Source organism: Tachysurus vachellii, chromosome 23 (assembly GCF_030014155.1).
Source record: "Tachysurus vachellii isolate PV-2020 chromosome 23, HZAU_Pvac_v1, whole genome shotgun sequence".
In the NCBI taxonomy this organism is placed as follows: Eukaryota; Metazoa; Chordata; class Actinopteri; order Siluriformes; family Bagridae; genus Tachysurus; species Tachysurus vachellii.
In genome coordinates, this window is record NC_083482.1 from 7590405 (window position 1) to 7605404 (window position 15000).

At 40.9% G+C, this 15000-nt stretch overlaps 1 protein-coding gene across 2 annotated transcripts in view; it reads right to left on the bottom strand.

Annotated features, from left to right (window-relative positions):
• mindy2 (MINDY lysine 48 deubiquitinase 2) overlaps nucleotides 1-15000 on the bottom strand; it is a 31127-nt gene that overhangs the window by 14474 nt on the left and 1653 nt on the right. For both annotated transcript variants that reach the window (XM_060859289.1, XM_060859290.1), the window contains exons 2-3: nucleotides 14075-14132; nucleotides 2599-2663 (exon numbers count right to left, since the gene is read on the bottom strand). In XM_060859289.1, coding sequence (XP_060715272.1) covers nucleotides 2599-2663; nucleotides 14075-14132 — 123 coding nt within the window. The remainder of the gene's footprint in view (nucleotides 1-2598; nucleotides 2664-14074; nucleotides 14133-15000) is intronic.

Sequence of the window (15000 nt, forward strand, 5' to 3'; positions counted from 1 at the left end):
ACCCCAAGGGCCCACTGAGCCTCTCACATATTCTCACTCTCTGCTGCTTTACCAGCTTGTCGTGTGTGTGTGTGAGTGCGAGTGTGTGTGGCATCATCAGTCTACCCTCTCGCTCTTATTATAAACAACTGCTGTATAAATTCTGTGTCTGACTGGCCTCCAGTGAGCCTTCTTTTAAGCTTCCTTTTAGATCTCTCTCTCTCTCTTGCGCTCTCTCTCTCAGACAAATTCCACTGAAGCAGTGACTTAAAGATGGTGTCCGTGAAGAATTCAGAAGACTATGTGTAATATTTTAAGTTCTCCTGACACTCAGACCAACATCCAACCAATCAAGCGCTTCTAGCTGTGGGAATATATACTGCAGGAAATCTGAATTGTCCCATCCTTGATTCAGCAGGTGTTGAGTTACTATAAACACAGTTGGAACAGTGGAAGGAGTCTCCAGGATCAGTGTCCGAGGTAAAGCTTCACCTTGTAGTTTTGACACAGGAAAAATCTTCAGGATAACATTTGGCCTCCATTTCATTCTGGTGCATCACTGCTACAAGAGCTATTAGATCAAAGAATGAATCAAAACTCTGAAAACCACTGAAGCCATTACACTGAAGGAACTAAAGCAGATGGCTCTGTTGAGCCAAACATGTGGCACAGGACAGACAGCACCAAACATTAAAGCGCTCTACAAAAAAGGCGAGGAGTGTGTTACGCCTGCCAGTCTGTGCTCCCTGCTTGAGCATTTACAGTCACTAAATGACAGCAGCACAGAAGAACATCTAAGACTCACAGACTGAGCCAGCCTTTAGCTTCAGGCTGAGCTACAACATAAACACACACGAGCATCTGAGACACTTCTATTTTAATCCAGCTATTCTCACGCTTTCAGGGCCCATGTGCAAAAATAGACCCAAGTGCTCAGGAGTGCGAGTAGAGACACTGAAAATGAACCTCACCTTAAACCGGCTCAGGGAAAAGGACAATATGTGAGTTACAGTCACATCCCAACTGACAAGGGCAGAGAGAAAGGACCACTGAAATCCTGACAACTGTATCATAATTACGCTTTATATTAAGAAGACAAACATGGTCAGTGACAGTGCTGAGAAAGGGCGAGGAGACACTGTCTCCGTCTTTACTATGTACAGCATGTTCAATACCCAGTAAACTGTTATCCTCTCTATCTCTCTCTCTCACACACACACACACACACACACATACACACACATACACACACATACACACACATACACACACATACACACACATACACACACATACACACACATACACACACACACATACACACACATACACACACACACATACACACACACACACACACACACACACACACACACAGAAAGAGAGACAGACAGACAGACAGACGACACGGTCTCTGATTGAGAAGCAGAAATCTAGTACAACAGGAAGAAAAGGAAGATAACCGATAACAGGAGGAGGTTCGTTTTTTATTCTCTCTACCCCTCACTCTTTTCTACACTCTTTCTAACCCAATTCCTCCCTCCAACACTCTCGTCTTAACCAGTAACATCTATGTAAGCATTTCTCCTGCTCTAAGCATGATGTCTTCTAAATAGCTAGTGTGCAGCTTCACTACTATCTGCGTCAGCTGTTAAAACTGGATGATTTGATTTGTTGATGGAACTTGGAGATCATTTGTCAAATGTTCATGCTCATTTAATTCGCATTTGCACTGTATTTTTGGAACAAAACAAAAAAAAAAATCTCTACATAAAAACCAACTCCGCTGACTTTTTATGTTAAGGTCATTGACTATATGGTGAAAAAAGGAAAAGTGTAAACGTTTTATGCATTTGGCTGATGTCTACAACACAGTATCCAGACTTGTGTCAGTATCTTCCAGGTATGGAAAAGTGCTCTTTATAATTTCCAGTGCTTTTTATAATTTTCTCCAGTCACGTGCAAGGACTTGTGTTATGTGAACATGAATGGAACAGGAGCAGAAGCAGCACCATGAAAATGATATTCATTTTAACCAACACTGAAGAAAAAAAATAAAAATAAAAATAATCAAACAAAGAACACTGCTATTAAAATGAGCTATAGTTGCTCATCATATTAAAATAAATAAATAAATAAGTGAATAAATAAAAATAACGTAAATCATTGCGCTGATATGAGTTATGAATAATAGTAAATTTGTTACGCAAAATCGTTCATCAATAAATAGCACTGTAAATCCCACCAAGTTTATTAAGATAAACTTCAGTTAAAGTCTGCCTAGAAGCCTAAAAGTCAGTTTTCTGCTGATTATGAATGTCCTGTAAAAATTAAATCTCCCTGAACTCAGTACTCACACTGCAGCTTCACGAGGGTTTGTGAGCTATAATAAGAACAGGGGTGAGAAGGTGTAAATGGTCCCACTGTGCGAGTAAGATGTCTGAGTTCACATGTGTGACTGCGAACACCTCCCATCCCTCTCATACAGCTCTGAGATTCCCATCAGACCATCCGTTCCTGTGAGACACCCTCATACAGCTCAGGTTTCCAAACACCAAGCAAATACCTCTTCTGTGTGTCCAGATGTTTGGAAAACAGCACCGTTATAGAGCTTCTTACCTGCTCGTAGTTCAAACGCTGAGCCTCGGAGATCTCTTTTGGTTTGGCATCAAGGATGTAGTCTCCTGTTGTGGTGAAAAAAAAAGAGGGAGGGGGAGAATAATGAGGGGAACGCACACATCAGAAACACTGTGCTCATTAAAACAGCCAGGCAAATGGAACATTGTCACAGCTCTGTCGTATCTTCTGCCTAACAAACCATCTGTTCCTGTCAATTATCCACAAGCAGCAGCTCTTTCTATGCTCATTTCACAGATTTTTTTTAAGGTCTAACATGCAGATGTTTTCCCTGAAACACTAAGATGAGAATAATGGGTCAACTTGGCATATAGTCATACAGTATAAATTTGAGCCTGTATTTAGGCCTGATATCACATGGCAGCATGAGGAAGGTAGAAGTTGCCCAAACATTTCAGCTCTTTTTATGCTGTTAAAGAACTGAAAACATTTCTGATGTTACTCAGCTGACTCAAATTCAGGGACTGACTCCCTGGAATCTGTATTTAGGTGTGGCAATAAAAAAATAAAACAAAACTCTAACACACTAGCCCAAAGAGAATCTACTGTATTGCATAGACAAAACGAACACTTTCTCATCATCCTATCAGATGGACAGTTAGGAAAATCTCCTGTAGATTTGCTCGAACACAATCTGTAATACTGTATGTGTAACTGTACTGTGACATGTCCGTTCGTTCTGTCTGCACTTATTCACTGGCAGGGAGAACTGTTTTTAAAGAAACAAGAATAAACTGTACAGCAGCCTTACTCAGACTGTGGAACACAAAATTCCCCCTGCTTTGGTAATCAAAGTAATCGGACATGCCAAAAGCTCAAAAGCTTGTGTTTATTACAGTGAATCCTGTTTGGCACCACAGTGTGATTCAGCACGTCCTCTGAGTGCACTTCCCTCTCGATTCTGATACCCAGCAGGGACAGGACAGGTCTGACAGGCCAGAACACTCTCACTGTGACCACCAGCACTGGGTCAAACTCCAACCATAAGGCGCATGTCAACTACCTGATTAACATTCTCCACATTCTGTCTCTCTCTCTCTCTCTCACACACACACACACACACACACACACAGACACACACAGACACACACAGACACACACAGACACATACATGCACACACATACATGCACACACACACACGGACACATACACACATATACATACACACACACAATCAAATCCTGTAGACAGTGCCTAATACACTACTGGCTATTATTATTGATTCACATCCGCTATTAAACACTTGCGTAACTCTGTTATGAAGCCTGTGAACTCACTGCTCTATCACCTTCTTGCCCCACTCCTTGAGCTTTTACGCATTTTATATGACCTGGAAATGAAAGGGAGGGATTTGAGATTATTCAGTATGCCAAGAATCTACACAGTATAGCTAATATAATATGATAGAATAGATAGAATCAAATATAGCAAAAATCTTTATATATATATATATATATATATATATATATATATATATATATATATATATATATATATATATATATAATATTACATAATTGTTCACTTTCTATTGCTGTGTAATTAGTTGCAATCTCTTGCCATGAGAATCACATTACTAGCTGAATGAAGTCCTCCTATGTGCAATTATAATGTCATGTGACTGCAACATAACTACTCCAGCTCCCAAAAGTCCACACAGCTTGGAAAAAAATATACCTTTAAAAAAAAAAAAAAAAAAAAAAAAAAAAAAAAAAAACACCACCAGGAACACCAAGAAGCCATCAAGTTTGGGACCATGCTTTAGAAGAGTACCTATCAAGGACTGGTTAATGGGAATATTCATAGAAGAAACCCTGTTCCAGTCTGCAAGAGACTTGTCCTATTGAACCTCAGAAGTATCAACAACCCCAAGCAAACAGACAAAGCTACACTGGAGTAGCACAAAGCAAAAACCTGAATATGTTAAAATGTTCCAGACGTGAGAAATCAGACAAGAAAGAAATCCAGCAACAGAATCGAAATCTGACAGGGTGTGAGCAATTTAGTCAAGAACAATGAGCAAAGATATCAGAATTGAGGATAGAGACGTAGCACAGAATACTTGTAGCCTTTCGTTTATTGAAAGTAAGTTGACAGCATGAGCAGTAGGGGTGTAGATTTTAATTTCAGTGCGCTGTCATCAGTTCTGCACAAAGCTGCCGTCTGTCACATGCTTTGTGTTGTCCGATACACAATATATACAGCATTATAATATCTACAGAAAAGAAATTAAACCTACAACAGTTCTAAAAAAAAAAAACAACAACAACAACAAAAAAAACCCTATATAATGCATGAACGTCTTCAGCATACGGACAGCAAACAGTCCGAGTCACCCAGAGTGAAGAGGAAAAGTGCCAAGCTGGATAACTTGATTCTCATACACACTAGCTTCCTCTGCCAGATGCCAAGAATGCAGACCCAGCACAAGCTGCTCCAGTCGAGCGCCTCAACCTTCTCTCTGCCCAGGAAACCCCTTGCTTCCAAATCCCTCCCCTTCTACCCTTGATCTTCCTCTCTTCATATAATCCCTCCACCATCCAGCTCTGTAAAAATCACTCTACTGTTCTTTACATCATCCAGACACAGGCTCTGCCATGTCAAGTCTTGATTGTGCAAAAAAAAAAAACAAACAAAAAAAAAACCCTTCTATTTACTATGATGCTTTCATCCAAAGCCAAATTATAAAAGGCTGAGATCCAAGCACATAGCTGAGCAGCTAAGGGGTTAAGGGTTCTGCTCACAGGCCCAACAGAAGCTCTCTGGTTGTTAACTTGGCACTGTTCGGTTAAGAGTCTTTATTATTCCATTCAGTTTTATTTGTTCAGAGTTTTAAACAATAGACATTACCACAAAGCTGCTTTTCACAAATCCAGATGTAGATTCTGAATCAGATCCCGGATGATTAAAGCCTGAGGCAACAATGACAAGAATAATATCCAGATTCAAAAGGAAACCCAACCTCTTCTCAAGGACACCAGATAATTTATCTTCTACAACTGTACACTATAGAGTAGGCTTTTGTGATATTATCTTTCACACAATTTTACATTGCCACAATATCTAGTTTATTGGCAGTATATTACATTCAGATTATATATAGGTTTAATACACACACATCACTTAAGTATCATAATAATAGGATAATAAGTTTGTTTTATTTATAGTACTAGGGCTGGGCGATAAAACGATAACATATGTATCGCGATAGACACGTGATCAATATCAATAAAAATTTTGTTGGATAAAACGTTTGATATTTTTTATTCTTCGTCGGAAGAAAACAGGTTGCGAAGCAAGTTTGGTTGCATTAACAAAGGCACTCACTCTCTGGTAACCTAGCAATGTAGGGAATGACATGCTAACAGCCAATCATGTAACAGTATCAAGTTTGGTTGCGCCATATCGTTGTCTCGTGCTGGTCTGCTGGATTCCTCTTCAGTAACCGGCGACTGATAAGCAAAAAATGAGCCGCAGCAAGCGAGGAAATTGTAAATAAAAGAGGAAAAGTCAGCTACTTTTCAATGTTACTGTACTGTATCAGGGTTGTTTTTTATATTACAGTTGTATCTCAGTCTACCTCAGTTTTATTTATTTATGTTTACAAACACTGCATATATTTTAAAACACTTTAATCACCAGAAGGTGAACAGCTAGTGAACTTCCTAACACTAAACTTGCACTAAATTCTCAGGTTTCTCTATGTTTATATTTAACACTTTGCACTATTTTATTACACGTTAATTAAGCATTTCTTACATTTTATTTCATTTTGCACCTTAAATGTTAAGAGATAATTATTAAGTGTTCATTGTGACTTTAGACTTAGGTTTACATTATAATTATTTGAGTTTTCCTGGTTGTTGACATTTCTGTCTTAATAACAGGGGATTATGATCAGAGGGAGGTTTAAAATAAAAATGTTTAAATGTAATATATTTTTCTCCCGGTCCTTATTTTAAATGGGTCACAAAAAATATCAATAATTATCGATATCGACCGACATGAAACACTGATATCGTGATACAGTTTTCAGCCATATTGCCCAGCCCTATCTAGTACTAAATTCTTTGTGAAACCACAAACATAGCAGTTAATAAACATGACTGAAAAGTTAATTAAACTAATTTCCCACCACTGGCTAATACAGTACTTATACAGTCTCTGTTGGACTACAGCTGGCCAGATGTTATTCAGGTATTGGATTAATCAGTGACACTGACGAGTTAATGAGCATGGTGCTGGTATCCGTACTGTGAGAAAAGTTTCATGGGAAACATTAACAGGTGACGATCTGATCTGTTCCCAGAGGTACAAACTGGAGCATGTTAGCAGAAAGCTGATGCAAGCATTGTTCTCATTCTGATTTATTAATGACATAACCTGACCACCAATTCCAGTAAAATCCTGCCTGACTCCAAGCATCCAGGAAAAAATAGCAGAGGGAAAAAAAAATTTCTAAAATCAACTGCAATTTTTTTGGACTCAGTAATAAGTTCACCACAGATGCTTTAAATAACAGTAAGACGCTTACAGGAACATTACAAAAATGACAGGATTAGAACAGACTCCAGAAAACTTCTCCTTAAATGACTTTTGATTATAACCAAGAGTAAAAATCTTCAGTCTACTTTGAGAAGTTACTCTCGGCAGCACAGCTCGAGCACGCTTCCATGGACTACTGTAAATAAACCCTCCAGAGATACAAGCAGGGAGCAGTGACCAGAATACAGAATGCTTTCCACTGGAACCAAACCGTTAATTAAGCTCTTATGACCATTCAGCATTGTTAGCTAGAGCCTCCATAAGTGCAGGAAGAAATGGGGGAAGGGAGTTACAGATCCCTGTACATTTAGAGTAAAGATTTCATAGAACAGAACAGATTTGTACAGACATAAACATACACAGCTACCATGTGAAAGCAAGCAAACCTGAATTAAATAGCAACGCATGCTTTCTCAGATTATCTTTGTTGAAAACCTGTGAGGGGTGTCACATCCTCTCTCCTGTCAATCACAGTGACACGAACCAACTGTGTACATCTGTGAGCTCATGTATGCGGAAGAGAGCAGAAAGCATGTTCTTCTGTGCAGTCTGGACAGCAGTTTGGCTTCATGTGTTGACATATGATAACCATTATTAGTTAGGAAATATATCCAGATCAGATGAGGCCTGTGGTAGCCTATGCCCCTTTTCCACCAAGGCAGTTTGAGTGCTGGTTCGGAGCCAGAGCCTAATTTAGAACCAGTTCTTTCTTTTTCGACAGCCAAAGCACCGGCTCTGAACCAGGAATAGTGGTTCGTAAGGAGCACCAAAACGTTGCTGGTATGGACTTAAGAACCGCTTGCGTCAGGGGCTGTGGGCGGGCCTACTGTTAGCGCATTTGATAATATACCTTAAGTATACTAATGTTTAATACACTTTTACTTTACCGCGATATTATACATTATCAGCACACATGATAGCAGGTAGCTACATGCTAAGGCTAACTTTTTTCTGTGTTAATGATAAAATAACCTTATGTACTTTCTCGATTGCAACCTCCGTTTATACAAATTACACGGAGCTGCACGTACACGTTGAGATTCGCCGTGTTTGGATGCCAATGTAGGTTCACAAAGCCATGAGCATTAACAGTAAAGCAACATCCGCCATTGTTGATGTTGTGTTTGCTGCGCTAATGTTGCTGGGAAACGAATACAGTAACGTCAGACTCGGCTCTGTGATGGCTCTCTACCCGATGGAAAGGCAAACCGATTCTTAGAAGGATTGCCAGTGGAACCAACATTGAACCAGCACCCGGTTCTTTCTGGTGGAAAAGGGGCACTAGTGTTGAGCTACCAACCGGAAGGTTGTGAGTTCGATCCCAGGTCCACCAAGCTACCACTGTTGGGCCCCTGAGCAAGGCCCTTAAACCTCAATTGCTCAGCTGTATAAAAATGACATAATGTAAGTCAATCAGGATATAAGGGCGTCTGATAAATGCTGGAAATGTAAATATAGATCACTGTCTGGTGTCGTCTTTTTATTAACATAATAGTGTTTGCTAAACGTCTGTCACATTCTATAACCTAGTATCAAACTATGATATCTACATGTTTACAAGTCTGACTATAGATATATAGCATGGTGTAGGCTTTGCTCATGCTAGACATAGATGCACATCTTTATAAGCCTGATTGTGTTACCTCACCCTTTTTAACCTGGAGACTATTTAAAGTCTTTTATTCAATAACTCACGGCAGAAATTGATCTTACTAAAAGATCACTGAATCAGCATCCCTGGTCTTTAGTTTCTCAGGGGAGCATCTATAAGAAAACACCCCCACATTCGGCTGCGTTTGAAATGAAAACCTTAAACGCACAATCTGCCTTTCCTTACCTGCAAACCTGTAAGTTTGTTTCCTACATGGTGAAAGAGTCACATTATTGTAGGATTCAGAGAACTATTTAGTTTGAAGCATATGTGAATATAGAGTAAAGTGAAGCTTCACACCAGCTGTAGAGGACATTATAGCAGTCAGTTCAATCAGCCTGCAGAATTACACGGTTTACTTTCAGCTCTCAGTGAAGACGACATCAATCAACAGCAACTTCAGCAATTTTTCAGCGTTTATCATTCTGTGATGGTAAAAAAAGTGGATTTAACACTGGATAAAACAAGAGCGTCTCATGACAAACTAGATATAAACTGAACTTGCTTCAGAAACACTTTTGATAAGAGTTGATAAGTTTTCCCACTGATCACACAAATCAATCCTGTTTCTCATCACCTACCACTTTAGATCTATAACCTCAATAGCCAACAGACTCTTCCTTTAAAGGCAATTGTACATATTTAAAGAGTGTTAGCGCAGTCGTGTTCTCGGCTGGAACCGGATGACGTTTTCCTGCATGACTTGTGAAGTAAGCTGGCAATGAGCAATGAAAGTGCTGTTAAATTCTTTCGCTCAGGAGTGCTGCCAATCATACAGGCTAGCAGGCCAGTTCTGTCACTCCGTAACACTAGCCGAGGTAAACAGACCAATAAAAAGTTGCCTTTGAAATAAAATGATTGATTAGCCTCAAGATTCAATTAATACAGATGAAGTAGTAGTCCAGATTGTGTTTTTATTGCCATCGTTCTATTTTGGAAGCATCCATGAACATGATGATCTGAGACATGTGACGTTAGAGAGCCACACGTTTTGTAACATTTTTCACATGTCTGAAAACGTGATTTCTATCACAGAATAATGAGGTCACACACACAGGCAAGTCTGGTCCTGGTATCTGACACACTTACAGAGATGATAAGGTCCAATTCCAGAGTGTTAGAAGATTAATTACTGCATTTCCAGAGGACATGCAGCAGAATTCAATTATTGCCAACTGCAGGGCAAACTAGAGCTTTAAATTTTGTCTAATACGTTATAATGTTAACTATTCACTGGGATTTAAATGGCTGGAGTTCAATCTATATAACGGATTTTTACCAAAGCAAAACTCCCTTTAATTTAGGAGTGTAAATGCTGCTTTCAAGCCTGCTGCTGAATGGGACATGACACATGACACCAATTATAGTGTGTGTTGGCTATCTCAATATCTCACATACAATACAGACATCCTGGCAATGTGCACTGAACAGAAAACAGCCCTCCATGCAACAGCATGTCAGCCCCAAGTCAGTGATTTTGGTCTTGTAAATCAAACAGCCACAAAAACAGAAACCACATGTTTACTATCGAAGACATGAACCACGTGTTTACTACAGAGTCATTATGCCTACCAAAACAACAACAAACAAACAGTCTCTCCACTCAATACTGCAAAGAAAACAAAATGAAGAACTCATGATTGTGAGAACAGGCACCTGATCACAACATGATCGTGATCTTTCTCGTTTAGCTACGAGAAGGACATAACAGTTTCCTCTGTGTAATTTGTCAGCCTGAGGAAATGTGATATGTGATGGGTATGTACAAATCTCTCTCTCTCTTCCTCCCTCTCTTCTGCTCTCTCTCTCTCTCTCTTCTGCTGTCTCTCTCTCTCTCTCTCTCCCCTGCTCTCTCTCTCTTCCGCTCTCACTTGCTCTCTCTTACGCTCTCATTTGCTCTCTCTCTCTTCCGCTCTCACTCTCTCTCTCTCTCTTTTCCTCTCTCTCTCTCTCTCTCTCTCTTCCGCTCTCACTCACTCTCTCTCTCTTCCGCTCTCACTCGCGCTCTCTCTCTTCCGCTCTCACTCGCGCTCTCTCTCTTCCGCTCTCACTCGCGCTCTCTCTCTTTTCCTCTCTCTCTCTCTTCCGCTCTCACTCACTCTCTCTCTCTTCCGCTCTCACTCGCGCTCTCTCTCTTCCGCTCTCACTCGCGCTCTCTCTCTCTTCCGCTCTCACTCGCTCTCTCTCTCTCTTCCGCTCTCACTCGCTCTCTCTCTCTTCCGCTCTCACTCGCTCTCTCTCTCTTCCGCTCTCACTCGCTCTCTCTCTCTTCCGCTCTCACTCGCTCTCTCTCTCTTCCGCTCTCACTCGCTCTCTCTCTCTTCCGCTCTCACTCGCTCTCTCTCTCTTCCGCTCTCACTCGCTCTCTCTCTCTTCCGCTCTCACTCGCTCTCTCTCTCTTCCGCTCTCACTCACTCTCTCTCTCTTCCCCTCTCACTCGCTCTCTCTCTTCCACTCTCACTCGCTCTCTCTCTCTCCCACTCTCACTCTACCGCTCTCACTCTCTCTCCCACTTTCTCTCTCTCTTCCGCTCTCACTCGCTCTCTCTCTCTTCCGCTCTCACTCGCTCTCTCTCTCTCTTCCGCTCTCACTCGCTCTCTCTCTCTTCCGCTCTCACTCGCTCTCTCTCTCTCTCTCTCGCACTCTCTCTCTCTTCCGCTCTCACTCGCACTCTCTTCCGCTCTCACTCGCGCTCTCTCTCTTCCGCTCTCACTCGCTCTCTCTCTCTCTCTCTTCCGCTCTCACTCGCTCTCTCTCTCTTCCGCTCTCACTCGCTCTCTTCCGCTCTCACTCGCGCTCTCTCTCTCTTCCGCTATCACTCGCGCTCTCTCTCTCTTCCGCTCTCACTCGCGCTCTCTCTCTCTTCTCCCAGCATGATTAATCTGGACCCTTTTCAAAACTTCCCAGCTGTCGCACACCTTATCAGCTGCTGTATTTTATAGTTCATGTAACATCAACACAACTTAATAACACAACGCTAAATTACATTTAAAACTGCATGCTGTGTAAAATAACCCCAGAGTAATGGCCTTCGACACCAGGTGCAGACGTATTTATCTGTAATAAGACCCATGCACACCCCGGTCACATATCACAGTGTCTATGCAATGCCAGTGCAGTACCTAGGAGGGGCAACGGGGCACGAATCGAGTTTCCCTAACGTGAAGGGGTATTCCCCAGCCCTGATGCTGTCCGTCAGAATGCCAGCCTCCTGCACACACACCCCAGCTGCCTGTTTGTGCTAACTAGTCTAAAGAGTCTCTTTCAGTCATGCAGTTCATCCCCTTGACTACAAGGTGGGGAAGGTGGAAAAAAAACATTATGTATTATTGGTTAATATTTATCTCTCACTGGTGCATGCAGAGATCACATGGTCAAAATCTTAATTGTATAGTGGGGCTGTCTTTACAAACACTTATACCACAGCACTGTTAAATGCTCAATTCAGCGTTGATTCGTTTTCCATACCAGAGGCCCTGATAGTCATTCTAACTGCATGGAAAATCACAATTTTATATGAACCTTTACCTTCCGATATGTTATTATTTGTCTTAACAACTCATTAACAGAATTTGCATGCTCATTAACTTTCATTGTTTGCAAGTTTTCTGTTAGATTAGGTGTCTTTTTGGAAGGAGTCTCTAGTGTCGGTTCTTTCTTCCGGTCAAATGGGATTTTAACAAATTTTTGAGAGACAGAGAAGGACTTTGCTCTTTCTGGTTTCTCAGTAACAAGCTGTCTTTAAGTCTAATTAACTGAATTAAAAGTCAGTTTTGAAAAGGGTCCAGATTAATCATTCTGTGAGAAGAGAGAGAGCGGATGAGAGAGAGAGAGCGAGTGTAAGAGAGAGAGAGAGAGAGAGAGTGAGTGGAAGAGAGAGAGAGAGAGAGAGCGAATGGAAGAGAGAGAGTGAGAGAGAGAGAGCGCGAGTGGAAGAGAGAGAGAGAGCGAATGGAAGAGAGAGTGAGAGAGCGAGAGAGAGAGAGAAAGAGAGAGAGGAAGAGAGAGAGAGAGAGCGAGTGGAAGAGAGAGAGAGAGAGCGAGTGGAAGAGAGAGAGAGAGAGAGAGAGAGAGAGAGAGAGAGAGAGAGAGAGAGAGAGAGAGAGAAAAGAGAGTTTGTGACGGAGCAACTGTTTACAGCTGTTACAATGTAAGTGACGACAAGAACTGACTTGTTTCTGGGAGGTTCCACGATGTTAAGCTCAATTACAAAGGTTTAAATCTACGTTAAGCCGTCAACACTAAGCAGGACATACAGAATGTGCCCTAACAGAATCCACAAAGGTTCTGCAGTCCACTGTCATGTAATTGTGATAACCACAGCATCTTAGGCTTGAATTATCGCCATAGCAATACAAACTAGCAATCACTGAGTGCCTCAAGGCTGTTTTAAGAGTCTCCTGCTTCAGAAATTCTAACCCTGTGTGTTTGAGACTGTTTCACTCCTCTTTTTAACAGAGGTTCAGGTCATGGAGGTTTGTGTTTGGAAATATTTGAGCTGTGTTCTTCTCTAACAATCCATTCATTAAATACAAAAAACTAAAATAAAAAAGGTCACTTTGAGGAAGTAACCTTTCTAAATAGAGGATGCAAAAGTCCCGTTCATTCATTTTAATACAGTAAAAAATACAGCAAAGTCCATACATGTGTGTAAAGTGACATCTAACAGACTTTTGTGGCAATAAAACAAAGTATTTCATAAACAAATATGTCTAATCTCATGCAATACAGAACTGTTTCAGTCTGATTTCAGCAGAGACTCCAAGTTTCCTTATGTCTAAATATTATTCATATTATTAGACTGGTGCTGGACCTCATATCAATTTCTCATCATTGCTTCCCCACATGCTGTTTCAATTGAATCGGACCGTGGTGCCATGATGCAATGAATTTGGATTTGTGTATTATTTCCAATTTAATAAGAAGCATTAGTGACATTTGCCTCCTGTTGGTCCAGCAGCAGGATCATGTACTCGATTCCCGGTTAGAGATCTAACCCAGACACTGAAGAGCAAACTCTCAGTGCTGATCTAAAGCCTGGATAAAACTGGCTGTGTCAGAAAGGGCATCTGGCATAGAACCTGCACCAAATCGATTATATGTGGACCACGTGACCCTGAACAGGGAGCACCTGAAAGAACAGCAACGACATTAGCGATATTTGGTCTTCGTCACTAACTCTGCCGTCTGCGTTATAAAGACATAACAGAAACGACAAGCTGATATAAAGTGACACAATGAATGAATACATTTCTACTCACCCAGATACTCCATCAGCTGCTCTGCTGTTATGATCTCGATCATTGGCGGCAACTTGAACTGGAAAAGACAGAAAACACTAATGTTAAAATCAAACTTGTGAAACGAACATGTAGCTGATCAGACAAGACGACCACGTTTGGTGTCTGGTATTCGCTGCTTTAGATTTGCACTGGAGCCACAACATGACACTAATATGTGGCTAGTAATGGAAATCTCTCTCACCCAAAATACTTTGTAAATTTCTGCTTCAAATAGTCCGGTTTATTAGGGAGTCCACACAAACATACTGATGCAGTTTAGATAAGTTGGATTTACTTTTTTTTTTTTTAAACACAGCTGAGAACATCTTCAGCTGAATGCTATAATTTTTTATTTTTTATTTTTTTTAAATCCACCTCCTTGGGCTCCTACTTTCAAAAGTTTCAACATTTAATTCTCCCGGAAAAGCTGAAAACGATGCGGATAAAACAGTTGTACTATACTGAACTATACTATACTATACTATTTTAGCTTAACAATGCCATTTAATGAATGCATATTAAGATGTGTGTGTGAATTAATGGAAACAATTTTCATTGCAGCCATTATTTATTAGATACATTGGCCTCAAAGCTCCAGCAGAAAACGAAAGAAGCAGACATCAGGCACTAATCACGTGTTAGTGAATCTACTACGTTTGGGGGAAGTGGAATGTTTTTTAACTGAACCGTATCTCTACATTCAGTCCTTGATGTGCCAATCATTTCCACAAAGGTAGGTTTTCAAAAGCAGCCGTGGAGCTGAGAGATAGCGAGCCTCGTTTTGAAGATTAAAGCACAAGCACTCACACGGAGCCTTCTTTGCCTGCCAGGATGCAGCCACATACAGTAATTAAACGTTATCTTTACGATGCAAATGAGCCTGAGGCTGAAATTCAGAACAGAGC